Here is a 14,165-nt window from a genome sequence, read left to right on the forward strand (position 1 = left end):
TATATTGACTGCTTTATGCTTGCAAGTTGACTATTAGGCTACAAAAAGTAAAAAAAATATATATATTTTTTTCCGTGTCTGTGGCGCCATCCATTAGTAGAAATTGGAACTAGTTCTCGACAAACTTGAACGTTTTCCCGATAGAGGCGCTGGCCAAAGGTCGAAATTTTAGTTCGTCCTACCCATCGCTAGATAGCGATACCGTCGCACACCCCATAAAATTGCAATATTCGGTTTTTGCACTATTTCTTCTATATTATTGCATGAAGATTTTTTAAAATCTTTAAAATATCTTTAAATCTGTTATATTTAATATTTTAAAGATGTTAAAGATTTATATTTAAATCTTTTAAAATAATAAATTTAAGATTTATTAAATCAACGATTCTTTTAATTATGTTTACAAATCAAATATTTTCATCTTTCATAAAGCGATTATGACATAATTATCTCTTTGCCATAATATAACGAATAAAACATCTCTTTGTTTATTTCACTTGATTTACAAGTAATGCAAAACGATTGAAAAATTCGTGTTGGTCAATTTGCCATTCATAAATATATTTTTAAATTTCAAATGAACATTTCTCAAGCTGAAATCATTTTATATCAAAGCAGTATTTTTAATTTACTACCTTCAGGCTAGTAAAGTTTCCTTAATCCTTAATGCCAGTCACATCGTCATGCCATGTGCATTTGTGACGATTAAACATTTACTAAGGTTTTTTTGCATCATGGTTCATTGGTCAAGTATGGCGAGTAATTATTCTACGAATTTAAGAAAACTTAAAATTCATGTTATCACTGCTTGAACATATACGTTAGATTGGTGCCGGAATTATTACATATATTTTACAGAAGTTCAATGCCATGATTAATATTTAAAAAGTGCCATTGACTTCTGCACAGTCACGCCAATAAACAATAAGCTTATTGATATCTGACGAGAAGAAATATTTGTGTTTAGATTGAATACGTTGATTAAATATCCTTTCTTCATTTCCTTGATCAATTAGTCACTCGTTGATAGAGCTGTCTAGATATTCATGTGCACGTTAATCCGTAGGAAACAGTTTAGGCGATTAAAATGGATTACATACACACCTGTCATCGATTCATTATATTCAAATTACAGCTCATGATAATGGCATACGCGAGCTCTGTAAGAGAGGATCTTCATTTAAAGATATTTTACGATTTTAATGATGCTGATAAGGTTATCCTAATTCAAAATACAGTCATAGTTAATGAAACGGTAGTTGAGATTGTCTGATAGTTGAAGCGTAAGGATGCAGATGACAGTGAAATCGTATCTGACAAGAAAATTGTTTTATTATTACAGAGACCAGATCAGCTAAGAACCAAGCAAATAGGAAGTCGGTTGCAAAACCCTAATAAAAGTGAAGACTATACTACATTCAGTACCGTAACTTAGATTTCAAAATTTACATATATATGCACTCTGCAGTATGATTATATAAACATATTATTAAGGAATGTTCCTTTAGAAAAGTATACTATTAGAACAGAATGTCGTGGATTGGTTGTTGATCTAAGATCTTGATTAAACAATATATCTATTAAGTACGTATAAAGTACGTATCTATTGAGGGTATCTAGATATTTATCACGTTTTAATTGGATTGAAAGAACAAATTTATTACCGAAAACAATTATTGAGATTAAATGATGACTGTCATTCGTTTATAGAAAATTTCACTGTTTTGGCATAGAATGGGCTTTAGAAGTAATAGCTTCAGACAGAGTTTAGGAAGAATAGGAAAATTAAAGTCTGATAATCGATAATAATATTGATGACGGTTGGTGGCACCACCAACCTGAAATATCAAACTAATCCCCCGCAAGTTGTTCGCAGAACGAAAAATTCGCCCTATAGAAGGTTAAAAAATTCATAAAATCGATCCCACCTTTAAAACGTTTAAATATATATCGCCTTCGATACTTTTCGCTTTCTATTTGTCCCAATGTAAAACCAACGTTCGGAACGTTCACGTAAAAGTAAATCATGCGCGTTCGTGCCATAAATAACTACATCCTATCTATGTAAATGAAAACTAGATGCAGTCAAAGATCGTCGAAGTTCATTAAATAATCCTAATTGTAATCCTAGGTTCAAGCTTCGACTGCGCAGCACCGATTTGCGTAAAATGATTTGGACGTTCGCGTTATCGTTTATTGCGCTGTCGCGGAGTGATTAGCAACCCAGCGAGAATCGTCGCAGGTCAAATCACGGATCCCGGTTATTGTACGCCGGTGGACGAGGTCGTCGATTGAAATTCAGTTACCTTCACCTGTCGGGGGATCGTTGGAAGTCGAGGAACGAAACTTCCGGATATTTCATCGAAGGAGAGGGGAGGGGAAGGACCTTGCAGAGTAAATACCGAGAAACTCGTGATATGGCCGACAAGTGAGACTCGACGAGTACCAGCTTCGTAACGTTTACTTACTTACCTCTGCGTTCTTTCTGAATGACAGGATAGCTATGACGAGAAACGCGGAAAACGCGAGCAGGGGTGAAAATGAGGAAGAGGAATACGATCCTGCCGCGCACCGTCCCCCAGGACCCCTGACTTCGTAAGGATCGAAATTTTTCTTTAATGGTAGGAGCTTCGACGCGTTCCTTCGACGAGCGACGAACAACGACTGTGCGTTGCGGCCATAGTCATAAATAATGCAATATCTCGATACATTCGCCATCGGCAGATATTTTACGTTTCTAATACCGAGTACTGACGAATAAAATTCTGAAGCTAGACGTCGCGAATTCTGTTTCGCTAGGGCGGGGATAAAAATGACAAAATATGTTTCGAAATATCAATGATGTAAATATGTGGCGAATAAAATAAAAAGATTCTCATAATTTAGAATCGTGGACGACAGAATTTTCACGTGGAGAATTAATACACAAATAAAAAAATAATGGATCAAAATTCAAAAGAAAAAAAAAATAATGGATAAAAATACACAAATTATTGAGTACGTTAGGAAAAGATGAGATTGTACACATAAAGATAAAGCGACATTCAGGATGGGTAGATTGCAAGAAAGATAGGATTGTATATATGAGCAAGATAAATGAAACAAATGGTGCGAGAAGAACTGCGCGTAGAGATAGTTACATTATTAATTCAATTTCAGGGACTTCGCCGTACTCATGCATCTATTGAAGACCTCCATTGGAAATGGAATACTTTTCTTGCCTAACGGATTCAGGAGAACAGGCTACGTAATGTCAATAATCTGCAGTGTCTTTATAGGCTTGACGTGCACCCACACAGTCGTGGTGTTGGTGGGTAACTTATACTTTGGTATTGCTAATAATTGCAGACTTGTGGGACAATTAAGTTAAACTGATACCTCTAATGGTTGCTTCGTGAGAAATAATTACATACTCGAGAATGTACTAAATTATTTACGAGGGTCGTTCAGAAAGTAAGTTCAACGGTCTAATTACGCTGTGAAAGAGTGGTCAAAACACAAAAACAAGGTCATTTAAAAAATTTTTGTAGACCAGAGTCTACAACACATGAAACTGATCGAAATAGATGAGAGAACATGTTCCTAAAATTTTGTAGTTCTACCTTCTCACCAAGACCAACGCTAACAATCGTTAAACTTACTTTCCGAACGACCCTCGTATACTGAATTAATTAGCACTTTGTTCTACTGAAAATCAGCTTGACTTTTTCCATAGTATCCCATGCAAATTAGCTTAGAGTGACTGCACCGAAGATCACGTGGGATAGCGTCTGAAAACGAGTTCTCTGAATGCAGGTGCGATGCGCTCAGGTGTTATGCAGGCGCAATCGCATACCGATGCTGGATTTCGCCCAAACGGCGGAGGTCTCGTTCCAAAGTGGTCCCCGATGGATTCGAAAGTATGGGAAAACGTTTGGCGTTTTCATCAACATTTTCGTCTGTTTTGTACACTTCCAAGGTGCCGTCATATACATACTTTACGTTGCCACCTCCTTTCAGCAAGTAAGAAACGAGTCGTAAGGTCCTTTTCCCATTGACGGATATTCAGGCTGAGGTCAGGCGCGATTTTTCAATGGCTATCGACAGTATCAACGAAACCAGAGATAATTAACCGCCCAGTATATTCCTAGTTAGCGTCCTTCATTCTGTTACCGCGAACGAAATAATTGTAAGTTTAGACACGAAATTTAAAACACTATTTAAGGCGTCACTTTAGAAGAAATTGATTAAAAGCTCGCAAACCTCATAGATGATTTAACATTTGCTATGAATTTCGACAGAAACAAACTCCTAATTACAAAATACAGCCTCGTATTTCTTCGATCGAGTGTTTTTTTACTTCGGTTCATCGATGCATATCGAAAGAACGTCTGCATGGCCACAGTCGTATTATCGCTGCATTTACGAAACCACTTTCGGAATACATAATAAGTTTCTTTTATTTCTTTCAGCCACGCTCGTTGCTTTTGTACACCGCATGTTTGAATATTATCATATGAACGCTATGCTTTAACTCCTCCTCAAAAGACTCCCAAACATTATCATTCAATCCTCAATTGCTTCAACCTTCACCGTATTCTTTTTTTCCATTGTCTCATTGCTTTAAAAACTTGTTAATTTATTCACATTTCACGAAACGCAGCAAACTGAAACAAACTTATAATTTGCATCGTTTCATCGCGTTGCTTAGGCCTATTTCGACTTATTCTGTTCTGCAGCTCGAGCTTCGGCTCATTGCTACTTAGTTTTATAGACAGATAAAATTGTTTTCTGTATTTCAGAACAGAGAAATTTACATCCTTAAATTTATCACTCTTTCCCTCGTCGTTGCATGATTTCATTTGGGTCATTTGGCTGGTGGATCAACTAACCTTACCATCTCTGCCACGAGGAGGCAGACCCTCTACTCTCTTTAATAATGAACTCTCCTTTATTCGTTAGTTTATATTTCATTTCTTCTTCTATCTTCTATCTTCTTTCATTTTTCTTGTTTCTCGTTTTCCATCCGATCAGTGCGATGTCCGTTCGACAACCTTCTCTTCCAGGTGATCGAGTTCTTTTCTGGGTTCGAAATGGACGCGCGAATCTACATAGCCGCCTTGTTCCCTTTCGTCTGCGGACTCGGCTTCGTGCCAAACCTGGCGTACCTGGCACCTTTTTCCATAATCGGTTTTCTATTCATGTTCGTCGGCATTTGCGTCACCCTTTACTATCTGCTGGACAATTTCCCCGATCCTGGAAGGCTCGAAACGTTCACGGACGTGTTGCATGTGCCGATGTATTGCAACTTGATGCTGTACGCTCTGCACAACGTGACCATGTACATGCCGTTGGAGAACACGATGAAGAACCCGCACCACCTGCCGCGGCTGATTACGTTCAACATGTTGCTTAATACCTGCCTGTACACAGCGTTCGGATTTTTGGGGTACAACAAGTACATGCTCGATACCTGCGACACTGTGATCAAGAATCTCCCGATCGAGGAAACGTGAGTCGATTTAAATATGTATTTCATATTCTTGCTGTAAGGATTAAAAGACGAGACCTTTGTTGTTTCGCGTGGTCGTAGCGCGATCGAGGCTCGAATCAATCCGGGTCATACCAGTGTGTCCTGTGGATGATCCAAATCAAAAAGTTGAAAAGTTTCAACAAATTAATGCTTGATTTCTGAGGAAACGTAGTGTAGATCGTTGTTCAGTAGGGAATGTCTGTCAACGACTTAGTATATTTTGTTTACATTTCGTTTAAGTTGTCACGTTCATGAAACTGACAAGTAGATAAATTCATCGATACGTAATATATCGAGCTTTAGATGACCTTAAGTAAAAAAATGCGTCATTCCATCGGAAAACCGGAAGCGTATCGTGATTCACGAACCTTGACACATAAATCCATATCGAAGTGGTAACTTTAATATGTTTTTCACCGCTACGAATAAATTAAAAGCCTTTTACAATCTCAAGTACCGCTGGTATAATTGCTCTGTTATCGATTGTCGGCTTGTCATTACAAACTTTATTTTTTGAAACATGAAGTGATATTGTACTATTACAAATTTTTTGTTTATCCTTAAACTATACATTATTACAAACTCGATTTTTTTTAATGCGACAAGTTGTATAGTTTTTGATTTCTGCTATCTAATGCCAAGACACTTACAGTCAGTGTAAGAAGTATTCGTACAGTATCCAATTTCAAATAAATGGTTCCTGCACGAATATATGTGATAATATTCTTGCATGCGATGTTACTATGGCTTTTTCCTTTAAAAAAACTGTTTTACACGAATGTCGTACACGTTGTAAGGTATTGGTTTAAAATGACTTTGATGGAATAGAACATAGGAAAACATTGTCCACCGATTATCCTGTTCTAATGACTGACGCGTCATGCAGATTATCTTTTACATTACAACAGAGACAAACGTGTTGTCTTACAATTAGAGATGATAGATGGGGCGATGTTTATGGCGATACAGAAAATCTAATTGCTAAGTGAAAAAGAAATGTGTGTAAATTAATTTTAAATGTACGATCATGTCACGCGATGGGTTAGGTTGGCGTTTAAACTAAAACATACACATGTTTACTAATATAATGAAATTGATTTAATTGTAATAACGATACTCTTACTAGAAAAATGTGAAATCGAAAGCGATTTGATTTTTTTATTTTTTTGAAAGAGGTTCAGAAAACTAAGTAGTAACGAATGTGTTTTTTAAAATTGACGAATGATAAACAAGGTTGTATCACTTAAAGACTTAGATAGGATTTCTAGTACGTCTGTTTGACGAATGCGCCACTGGTATTTAGTAAACGTTATTATCCAGACAAGATTCTGTGCTATAACAAATATTGTCTCTACTGGTGTAAAGCACCTAACGCACAGTTCCATTCCTGACAGCAGCAGATAATCAAACAGAGAATTTTCTTAGACGTCGAACATTCTCGAGATAACTGAATCTTTCAATTAAAAACGAACAGATGCTCGTTATATGTAATTTTTCTCAATTGCTATGTGCACACATATTTATTGCATCTGGAAAACGAAAAATCATTGAAATCTAAAGGGAACACTTTTTTTTATGTTTGAATAATCTTTCTATTAATTGATATGTCGAAAAGTAATTAAACGGAGTGGTCACCGCGCGGTGGTACGTCAAATTATCGTGTTTATGAATTTTCTAATCTTTCACCAAGTAGCTAGATATTATTAACATCGATACCGATATTTTTGCTATTTAGATAAATTTTATCTATTTAATTGATAATTGAGTGTAAGTAATCTGCGGGATCATGATCAGACATCTATACTTTCTAAATTAGAAGAATTCATAATTATGAAAATATTCTAGCGATATTATAGAATTGTTAGCGAATATTTAAAATTATTACCTGAATTTTTATTTCGGTACTTTTGTTAAAAATAAAATATTTTTTTTTTATATAAATGAGGAAGACCTTTTTTAGTAATTATAATTGAACTCATTTTTTGAATGGCATACGTAGAGAAAAACTGTTTGTCAGTTGTAACAAAGTAATACATAGTTCTTAAAATATTATTGAATAATTTTTATCAGATTTTCTATCACTGAAACTTTATTGTTAACAAAAAAATGTGTCCAAAGTTTTCCATTGAGAGATAATATTACAATACTGGAAAATACCATGTTATGTAGTATTTTGAACAGAGTAGTTAATGCAGGATCAAATTTTATTATGCTATGAAAGCCTTCCGTATCATTGGATTTATACACCAATGAAAGTCGAAGTTAATATTTCCATTGAAGCTGATAAATCTATCGAAGTACACTCTGTAACAAAATTAAGTATAGATATCTTGTATTCAGTCCCAAATATTTAAATGTGGATCACCCCATACAGTACATAATATCGATGGTACTTATCTGAAATAATCGAATTATTTATTATGAAAATTAATTATTCGTTATCTGACCAAATGCTTTGCTTCTAATTTAGTTTTAGTCGAAGTAACTGACCATACTACATACGTACGTATAAAATATCAAAAAGACCTATTATGTTAACATGTTACCTCATATTGTAAACAGATGAATTCCACTGAGAATCATCTACGTGTTTAAATTCCATAAATTCTTATCTCGATTTACCGAATGTAAAATTTGCTGGACAAATTGTAAATACCTTTGGAGATATGAAAACAAAAAAATTACTACAAAGTTTGTTTATCATTGGAGATAAATAAATCTCAGAGGTGGTGTTACAATCCGAAAATAGTTGAGAAACATGGGTTTACAGAACGTCAAGTAGATGGAATTTCAATGGTTTATCTACATACATAGAATCAACAAGTCTCTACGAGTATAGTCGTCATCGATTGATATTGTTGGATTAAGGAGTTTAGTTAACAACATTCTTTTACGGATTACGGAGATTCAATTGATCCGTTGCATTTATACAAGTATACCACGGTCATGATTTTTATTATTCTTGTTATTTATTGCACCTCTACTACATATTCGAGCAAACGAGTGATATATGATAGAGCTTAGAAGCGAATTGCTCAGCATCGACAGACGATAGCATGCTACTGTAAGCTCCCATCGACGATAATAATACTTCTGCCAAATACCTTTTTTATTCTGTTTACGTTTTCGGTAAATACCTGAAGGCTTTTTGTAATATCGTGAAAGATACTCAGATGCAATCAGACACTTCGATAGTCGTTTTATTACTTATATATTATCATTCTACGAGGCAATAACTACTGTATTAATCAGAATGGTTTCAATTGAACTGTTATCATTTATGGGAACATTGACTAAGCAGTCAATGGAATTCTACGAATCGATAAAAGCTTAGAAATTCAATGAAAAATGATCAGAATGGTTGCAAATTAAAAATTAATCAAAGTACGATGATTATGACAATTTAGATTTATAGTACTCTTAACCGTTAAACAATTCTTCAGGCCTATAATACACTAAAGAAAATGTAATTACTCTTGCCAGGAACGTTACAAGCAATTTCATAAGAAGAATTTTCTTTTACGATAGGGGTACAAAATAAGAGAAAAAAAAAATTTTGTAGAATTACTTACACAAAATAGATTGAATAATGGTTATGGAAATTAAAAAGTTTTCTATAAGACACTTTAGGATTTTTTCTTTAATAATACTCAGATGGTATTGAATGCATTCGATTTACATCATTTATATATATTTCTTATTTCTTAAATACATATGTTATTATAAAAGTAATATGTTTGTGAGACGTGAGACGCAGACGATGACACACGTGATAATGGCAATGAATAACATAGCAAAGATATAGTTCATGATTGTATCGGATGATCGAAATGATATGCCATAATTGAAAACAATCTTCAAATTTGCGATACTCTTGAGCTGCGTCTAATTTGGAAATAATGTCGATTTACCTGTCATTGATCAGTCCAGTGATCTGATATCTAGGCCGTGTGCATGCGTCCCTCGAGAATTTTAGTATCACTGTTTACACGGTCTCGACGGTGCTTCTTATCGTGCAAACCTCATTATCTAGTGCCTCTTGATTATTTGTATACACGTGTACACGTACTACATTCCGTTGGACGCTTTTCACTTTCGGTGCAATCGGTTTAATCGGTTTGATTAAAGAATCAATTCGCCTACGTCGGTCCTTATCGGTGAATAGTGTTTCAGCATGCCGGAGTGAACAAATGACGGTTTTAGTTTTGAAACGAGGTACCTTTCAAAATAAGAGTCCGGGCTTGTCATTAAAACTCAAGGGATTATTTTATAGCCTTTCGAGTCACGAATGATTGCATAAAGAAGATCGTAAATTTTCCTTTGTTACTTCAATTCTTTACTGTAAGCATGTTAAACTTCATTCCCATCTCTTTCCTAGTTCGACAATTATAATTCATTAAAGAAAATTTAGCAATATATTAAAAGTCCTTTACGAAACATATTCAACTTTCAGAAAAATCCCAAGCGAATATGACTCCATACACTCCTAATCAATATGCGCTAGTCGTTAATCCCTTTTTGTGCTATAGTCCAATATTTGGGAATGTGAGATACGTTTTTTAGGCTTGTCAACATGGCGTGTGTATAAAAGGAGGGGCATTTAAGACAGGTCGTCTGGATAACTCGATTATTATTAAAAATAGAAATAATGTTCGAGACTTTAATTTTATGGAGAAATCGTCGCCTGTAGTTTCTGGTTTTCAGGGGATAGGCTTAAGAGCATTTTAGAACGCAATTAACGTGGGACTTGAAAATGAGTCGCGATTTCTAAGCGCCTGACAATAAAAATACATCGATCAATTTAACATTAAATGATAATCGAAACTTCTGGACAGAATCTGTATCCGATCTTTTGTCACGTGGCGAATGATGTTTGATTAAAATTCAGTATCGTGTTAGATGGGAAAGTGGTTGACCTTATCATTCTTCCTTCGATTTAAGATTGCATTTAGTTTGAATTATGTGTCAAATCATACATTCTTCTGTTCATTACGGTCATAATTGATTTCACCGAAATGATTCATCAATTTCACTGATAATGCAAATAAAGGAATTCCTCTCTGGTCACAGTCAAAGGTAAAAAATGTTCGATATGCACACGCTTTACAACATAGTATCATTAAGGAGTATAATCCCGAGTCCCAAGTCCTCGCTTAGACTCATCGATGGTTATTGTCATTTTTTCTAAATGATCAGTAAACTTGGTTAAAATATATTTTTTTAAACACAGACTGGTACTATTAAAATAATAGTTCCCTGTGTCTTAAAACAACCTTTTTAATTACCAGATGATATATTTGTATCTTACATGAATTTTTGTTTTTAAATTGTATATAAATTTAAAATTTTTAATGATTTCTTCTCTGTGTTCTATATTATTGTTACTTCTATTTCAGGCTCGCCCAAACCATTAAAATAGTCATTAGTTTGGCTGTCTTTTTCTCGTTTGGGTTAGCTTATTACGTGCCAATGTCAATATTGTGGCCAATGATCGAGTCGAAATTTAAGACTCCCAGTTATGGCAAAGTTGCGTTTCAGTTCAGTGGAATACTTCTGACGAGTAAGTAGAATAAAAACTACAAGTTTTATAAAATCAAGCGAAGTATGTTTTACTTTTCTAAACGTGTACTTTCGTTCTTCTCGACTGTCAAATAATATTGTGGTCTTTGAATAATTTCTATCTTTAAACTGCCATGATAACAAAATATTCTAAATATTTATATGTAATATGCCAATAATTAAAAGTATACGTCCCATTCTTATTGTTTTTATTTCTTTATTTGTTCACAGCACTATTAGCCATCACTATCCCTAACATGATTCCTCTTCTTGGACTACTGACAGCATTAAGCGTAACCACCGTGATGTTATTAATTCCCGTACTGATAGAAACTGCAACAAAATGGCACGAGGCTACGCGGCTTCTTTTAGCGAAGAACATAAGCATATTCCTCATTTGGATGCTCCTGTTGGTAAGTATCAAAAGTAAATGATGAAAATAACGTAACATAAGCACTTTCAGTATTTCCTGAACATTTCACATCATTTTATAAACCTCTATCTCTGCGATCTTTTCTCACCTTTTTGGGAAAGTCATCATACCATCGCTATAAAACTTCTGTAGTTTTTTTTTTTTTATTAAATATAAACACAATATGCGACACGTACTTATGGAATGAAATAATAGATAAATATACGTCTGCGTGTATAAATCATATATCACGTGTGTATTAGGGCTTTTTTATTGTACATGGAACTCGAACATTATCGTTTTAATAACGAGATACCAGCATAAAGCCTTGACAGAGAATGCCAATCTTCAGATTTTTAGGCGATTGCTGTGTGAACTATGGTATGGAATTTTATCAGTTTACCAATAGATATCCTTAGGGAACTTACAACAGATCCGTTGTGAAATATTGATTACGATGAAAAAAGGAGATAGTAGATTTTAATTTTGGTAATACGCACTTTGTCGGTGTCTATTTACAGCGTCGGAAATAAACCATATCAACTTTGGGAAAGCTGTATATTATTCTTCAATGTTTCATTCTTGAGTCGTAAGTTATCAGCAGTCTCTTTTATTGCTGTCGTGCACTTAACGTAACACGCGTGTCAATTTAACTGTCGTGAAAAATGTTAAGTATTCTGTAACACGTGCCTCGATTACCCATTTCCTCGCGTAGAATGTAAAAGGAAATATGAAACTCGATTCGTAATTTAGTTTGACGTAAATACTACCTAATGTTTTTATTACCCAGATCAATTTTAATGCTACAATCCTGTTTTATTTACAATGAAATCGAAAGTATTCTTTGTAAAATATATCTACTAAAGGAGAAATGTACTTTTTTTTTGTTCTTCTTTTGACATTCATTAAAATAAGGAATATTGTGAAGAAAAACTGATCTCAACCGATTAAAATTTCTTTCTTTATTTCTCGACAGATTTTTGGAGCAATTGAGAGTACGTGGTCCATCATTAGAGAATACAATGGCGTGAAAGAGAAAGGGTGTTGATTAGCAGTCAATTACTGAAAATGAACATTTTCCTGAACTTCATGGAATCTCAATAAATTTGATAAGTCGGTAGATTTGTACTTTTTAGTAATTACGAAATATACATATTACTCTAAGTTTCATTTGTAAATTTAAGAATATCGTGTAAGTTATATTTTAGCGTAAAACTGAATAATTTAAGAAGATGGTTGCAGAGTCCGAAAATTAAACCGCAAGGTAAGACGTACACGAAGAGACTTGGGCAAAGTTGCTTACATTATATCATTTTCTTGTCGACTAGAATGAATGTGGAAGTAAAAATACAATAACTTTTCGAACAACTTGCTTTAATTTATTTACAGCGATTGATTTCAAATTGTTTTATACACAGCAACGGAACAGGATAAGATTATATTGCAATGGCATCAGCGCAAAGAGAAGACCTTTAATTCGCGGATGTACAAATTCTTGTGGTAATGAGATAACATCAAGATATATTCTAGAAAACCATGTAACATTCGTTCAGTAGAATTGCCAGAGGTAACTCATATGGTTTATCGATTCCGTATGAATAATTTAATATGCTAAGTGTGAATGGTTGAATAGTCATGAAAACAGTTCTTGGTACAGTGACGATTTTGATTGAAGATTAATGAGAAAATAATTAATTTCTTTTTTAATCACAAGGATTGTATTATAATAAAAATTTTACGAAATTTCTTTTTCGTTTCCAGGTATGGATAAAAGTAGTAGTACTAAAACTAGCTATGTTATTTTTTAAATCGAGTTAAGAGACAAATTTCCGTTCAAATTTCAACTTGTCTTAAATGTAATCTATTCGCATAGTTTCAGAATGATTTTCAATTATCCACACATAATTAAAACGAGTTCATCTAAGCTTAAATTCGGTATTAATTTTATCACGAGGGTCTCGCTAATCTATCGATAACATTCGGATGAATAGACTATTAGGAGTCCGAAAATTCTTAATTCAATTAGTAACGGCCATACCGGCACGCGTGCTGCGTCGCTTTCAAGTTCAATTAGCTAGGTTTCAATTTCTCAGCAGCCGGTCGCTCGAGCTAGGGATACATAAACAGTGATACTTTTCATAGCTTACTCTTTACTTTCGACACGTTTCTCCACGGATCTCAATAACAGTTTAATCATCAGCCATGTAACCCAAATCATGTAACATCAGTCGCGAATGATGTCGTTCGCGATCCATCCGTTTGCACCACTTACGCAACGCTGGAGACCGGCATCGGAGCGAGGCGTCGGTGCCAGCATCGGGAAAAAGAGCGATCGCCAGGGAAAAGAGCTCAGGAGATCACCAGGTATCTGGAGAGGGTAGATATCGTGGAGGGAACGTTGCGATGCACAGAGCGAACCGGATGGAACAGAGGGAGACAGAACGAAGGTGAAAGGGAGCAGGCGAAATGCAGACGGTGCGAAATCCGCTGAACCAGAGTCGATCGCGGTCGCGTTGGCCCTGTCTTCGCGCATTCGTCGCGATGCTAAGGACGACTCGAGACAGTCTTCGGAACCACGACCGATAGAACCCATTACGAGAACGGCCTCTATCTCCCCTCCCACGCGTCGCGACGTCGCTCCTAGTGGAACGCCTGGCTGTATCGCGCCTATACACTCAGGTT

The 14,165-nt window shown here is 35.1% G+C and overlaps 1 protein-coding gene across 2 annotated transcripts; it reads left to right on the forward strand.

Annotated features, from left to right (window-relative positions):
• Nucleotides 1-1,825: 1,825 nt before the first annotated feature.
• On the forward strand, nucleotides 1,826-14,048 carry LOC128876471 (proton-coupled amino acid transporter-like protein pathetic). Of its 2 annotated transcripts, XR_008457034.1 has the most exons (9): nucleotides 1,826-2,428; nucleotides 2,497-2,595; nucleotides 3,160-3,310; nucleotides 3,796-4,002; nucleotides 5,046-5,491; nucleotides 10,909-11,072; nucleotides 11,303-11,484; nucleotides 12,005-12,072; nucleotides 12,460-14,048. XR_008457034.1 is itself a non-coding variant. In XM_054122887.1 (8 exons), exons 1-8 carry the CDS (start codon nucleotides 2,418-2,420, stop codon nucleotides 12,529-12,531), a joined length of 1,332 nt encoding a protein of 443 aa, XP_053978862.1. In that variant the 5' UTR covers nucleotides 1,833-2,417; the 3' UTR covers nucleotides 12,532-14,048. The 2 variants fall into 2 exon arrangements, 1 of the variants encoding a protein (XP_053978862.1); XM_054122887.1 differs by lacking the exon at nucleotides 12,005-12,072 and having other exon boundaries at nucleotides 1,833-2,428.
• The last annotated feature ends 117 nt before the right edge of the window (nucleotides 14,049-14,165 follow it).

The sequence above is a fragment of the Hylaeus volcanicus genome, chromosome 5, assembly GCF_026283585.1.
Source record: "Hylaeus volcanicus isolate JK05 chromosome 5, UHH_iyHylVolc1.0_haploid, whole genome shotgun sequence".
In the NCBI taxonomy this organism is placed as follows: domain Eukaryota; kingdom Metazoa; phylum Arthropoda; class Insecta; order Hymenoptera; family Colletidae; genus Hylaeus; species Hylaeus volcanicus.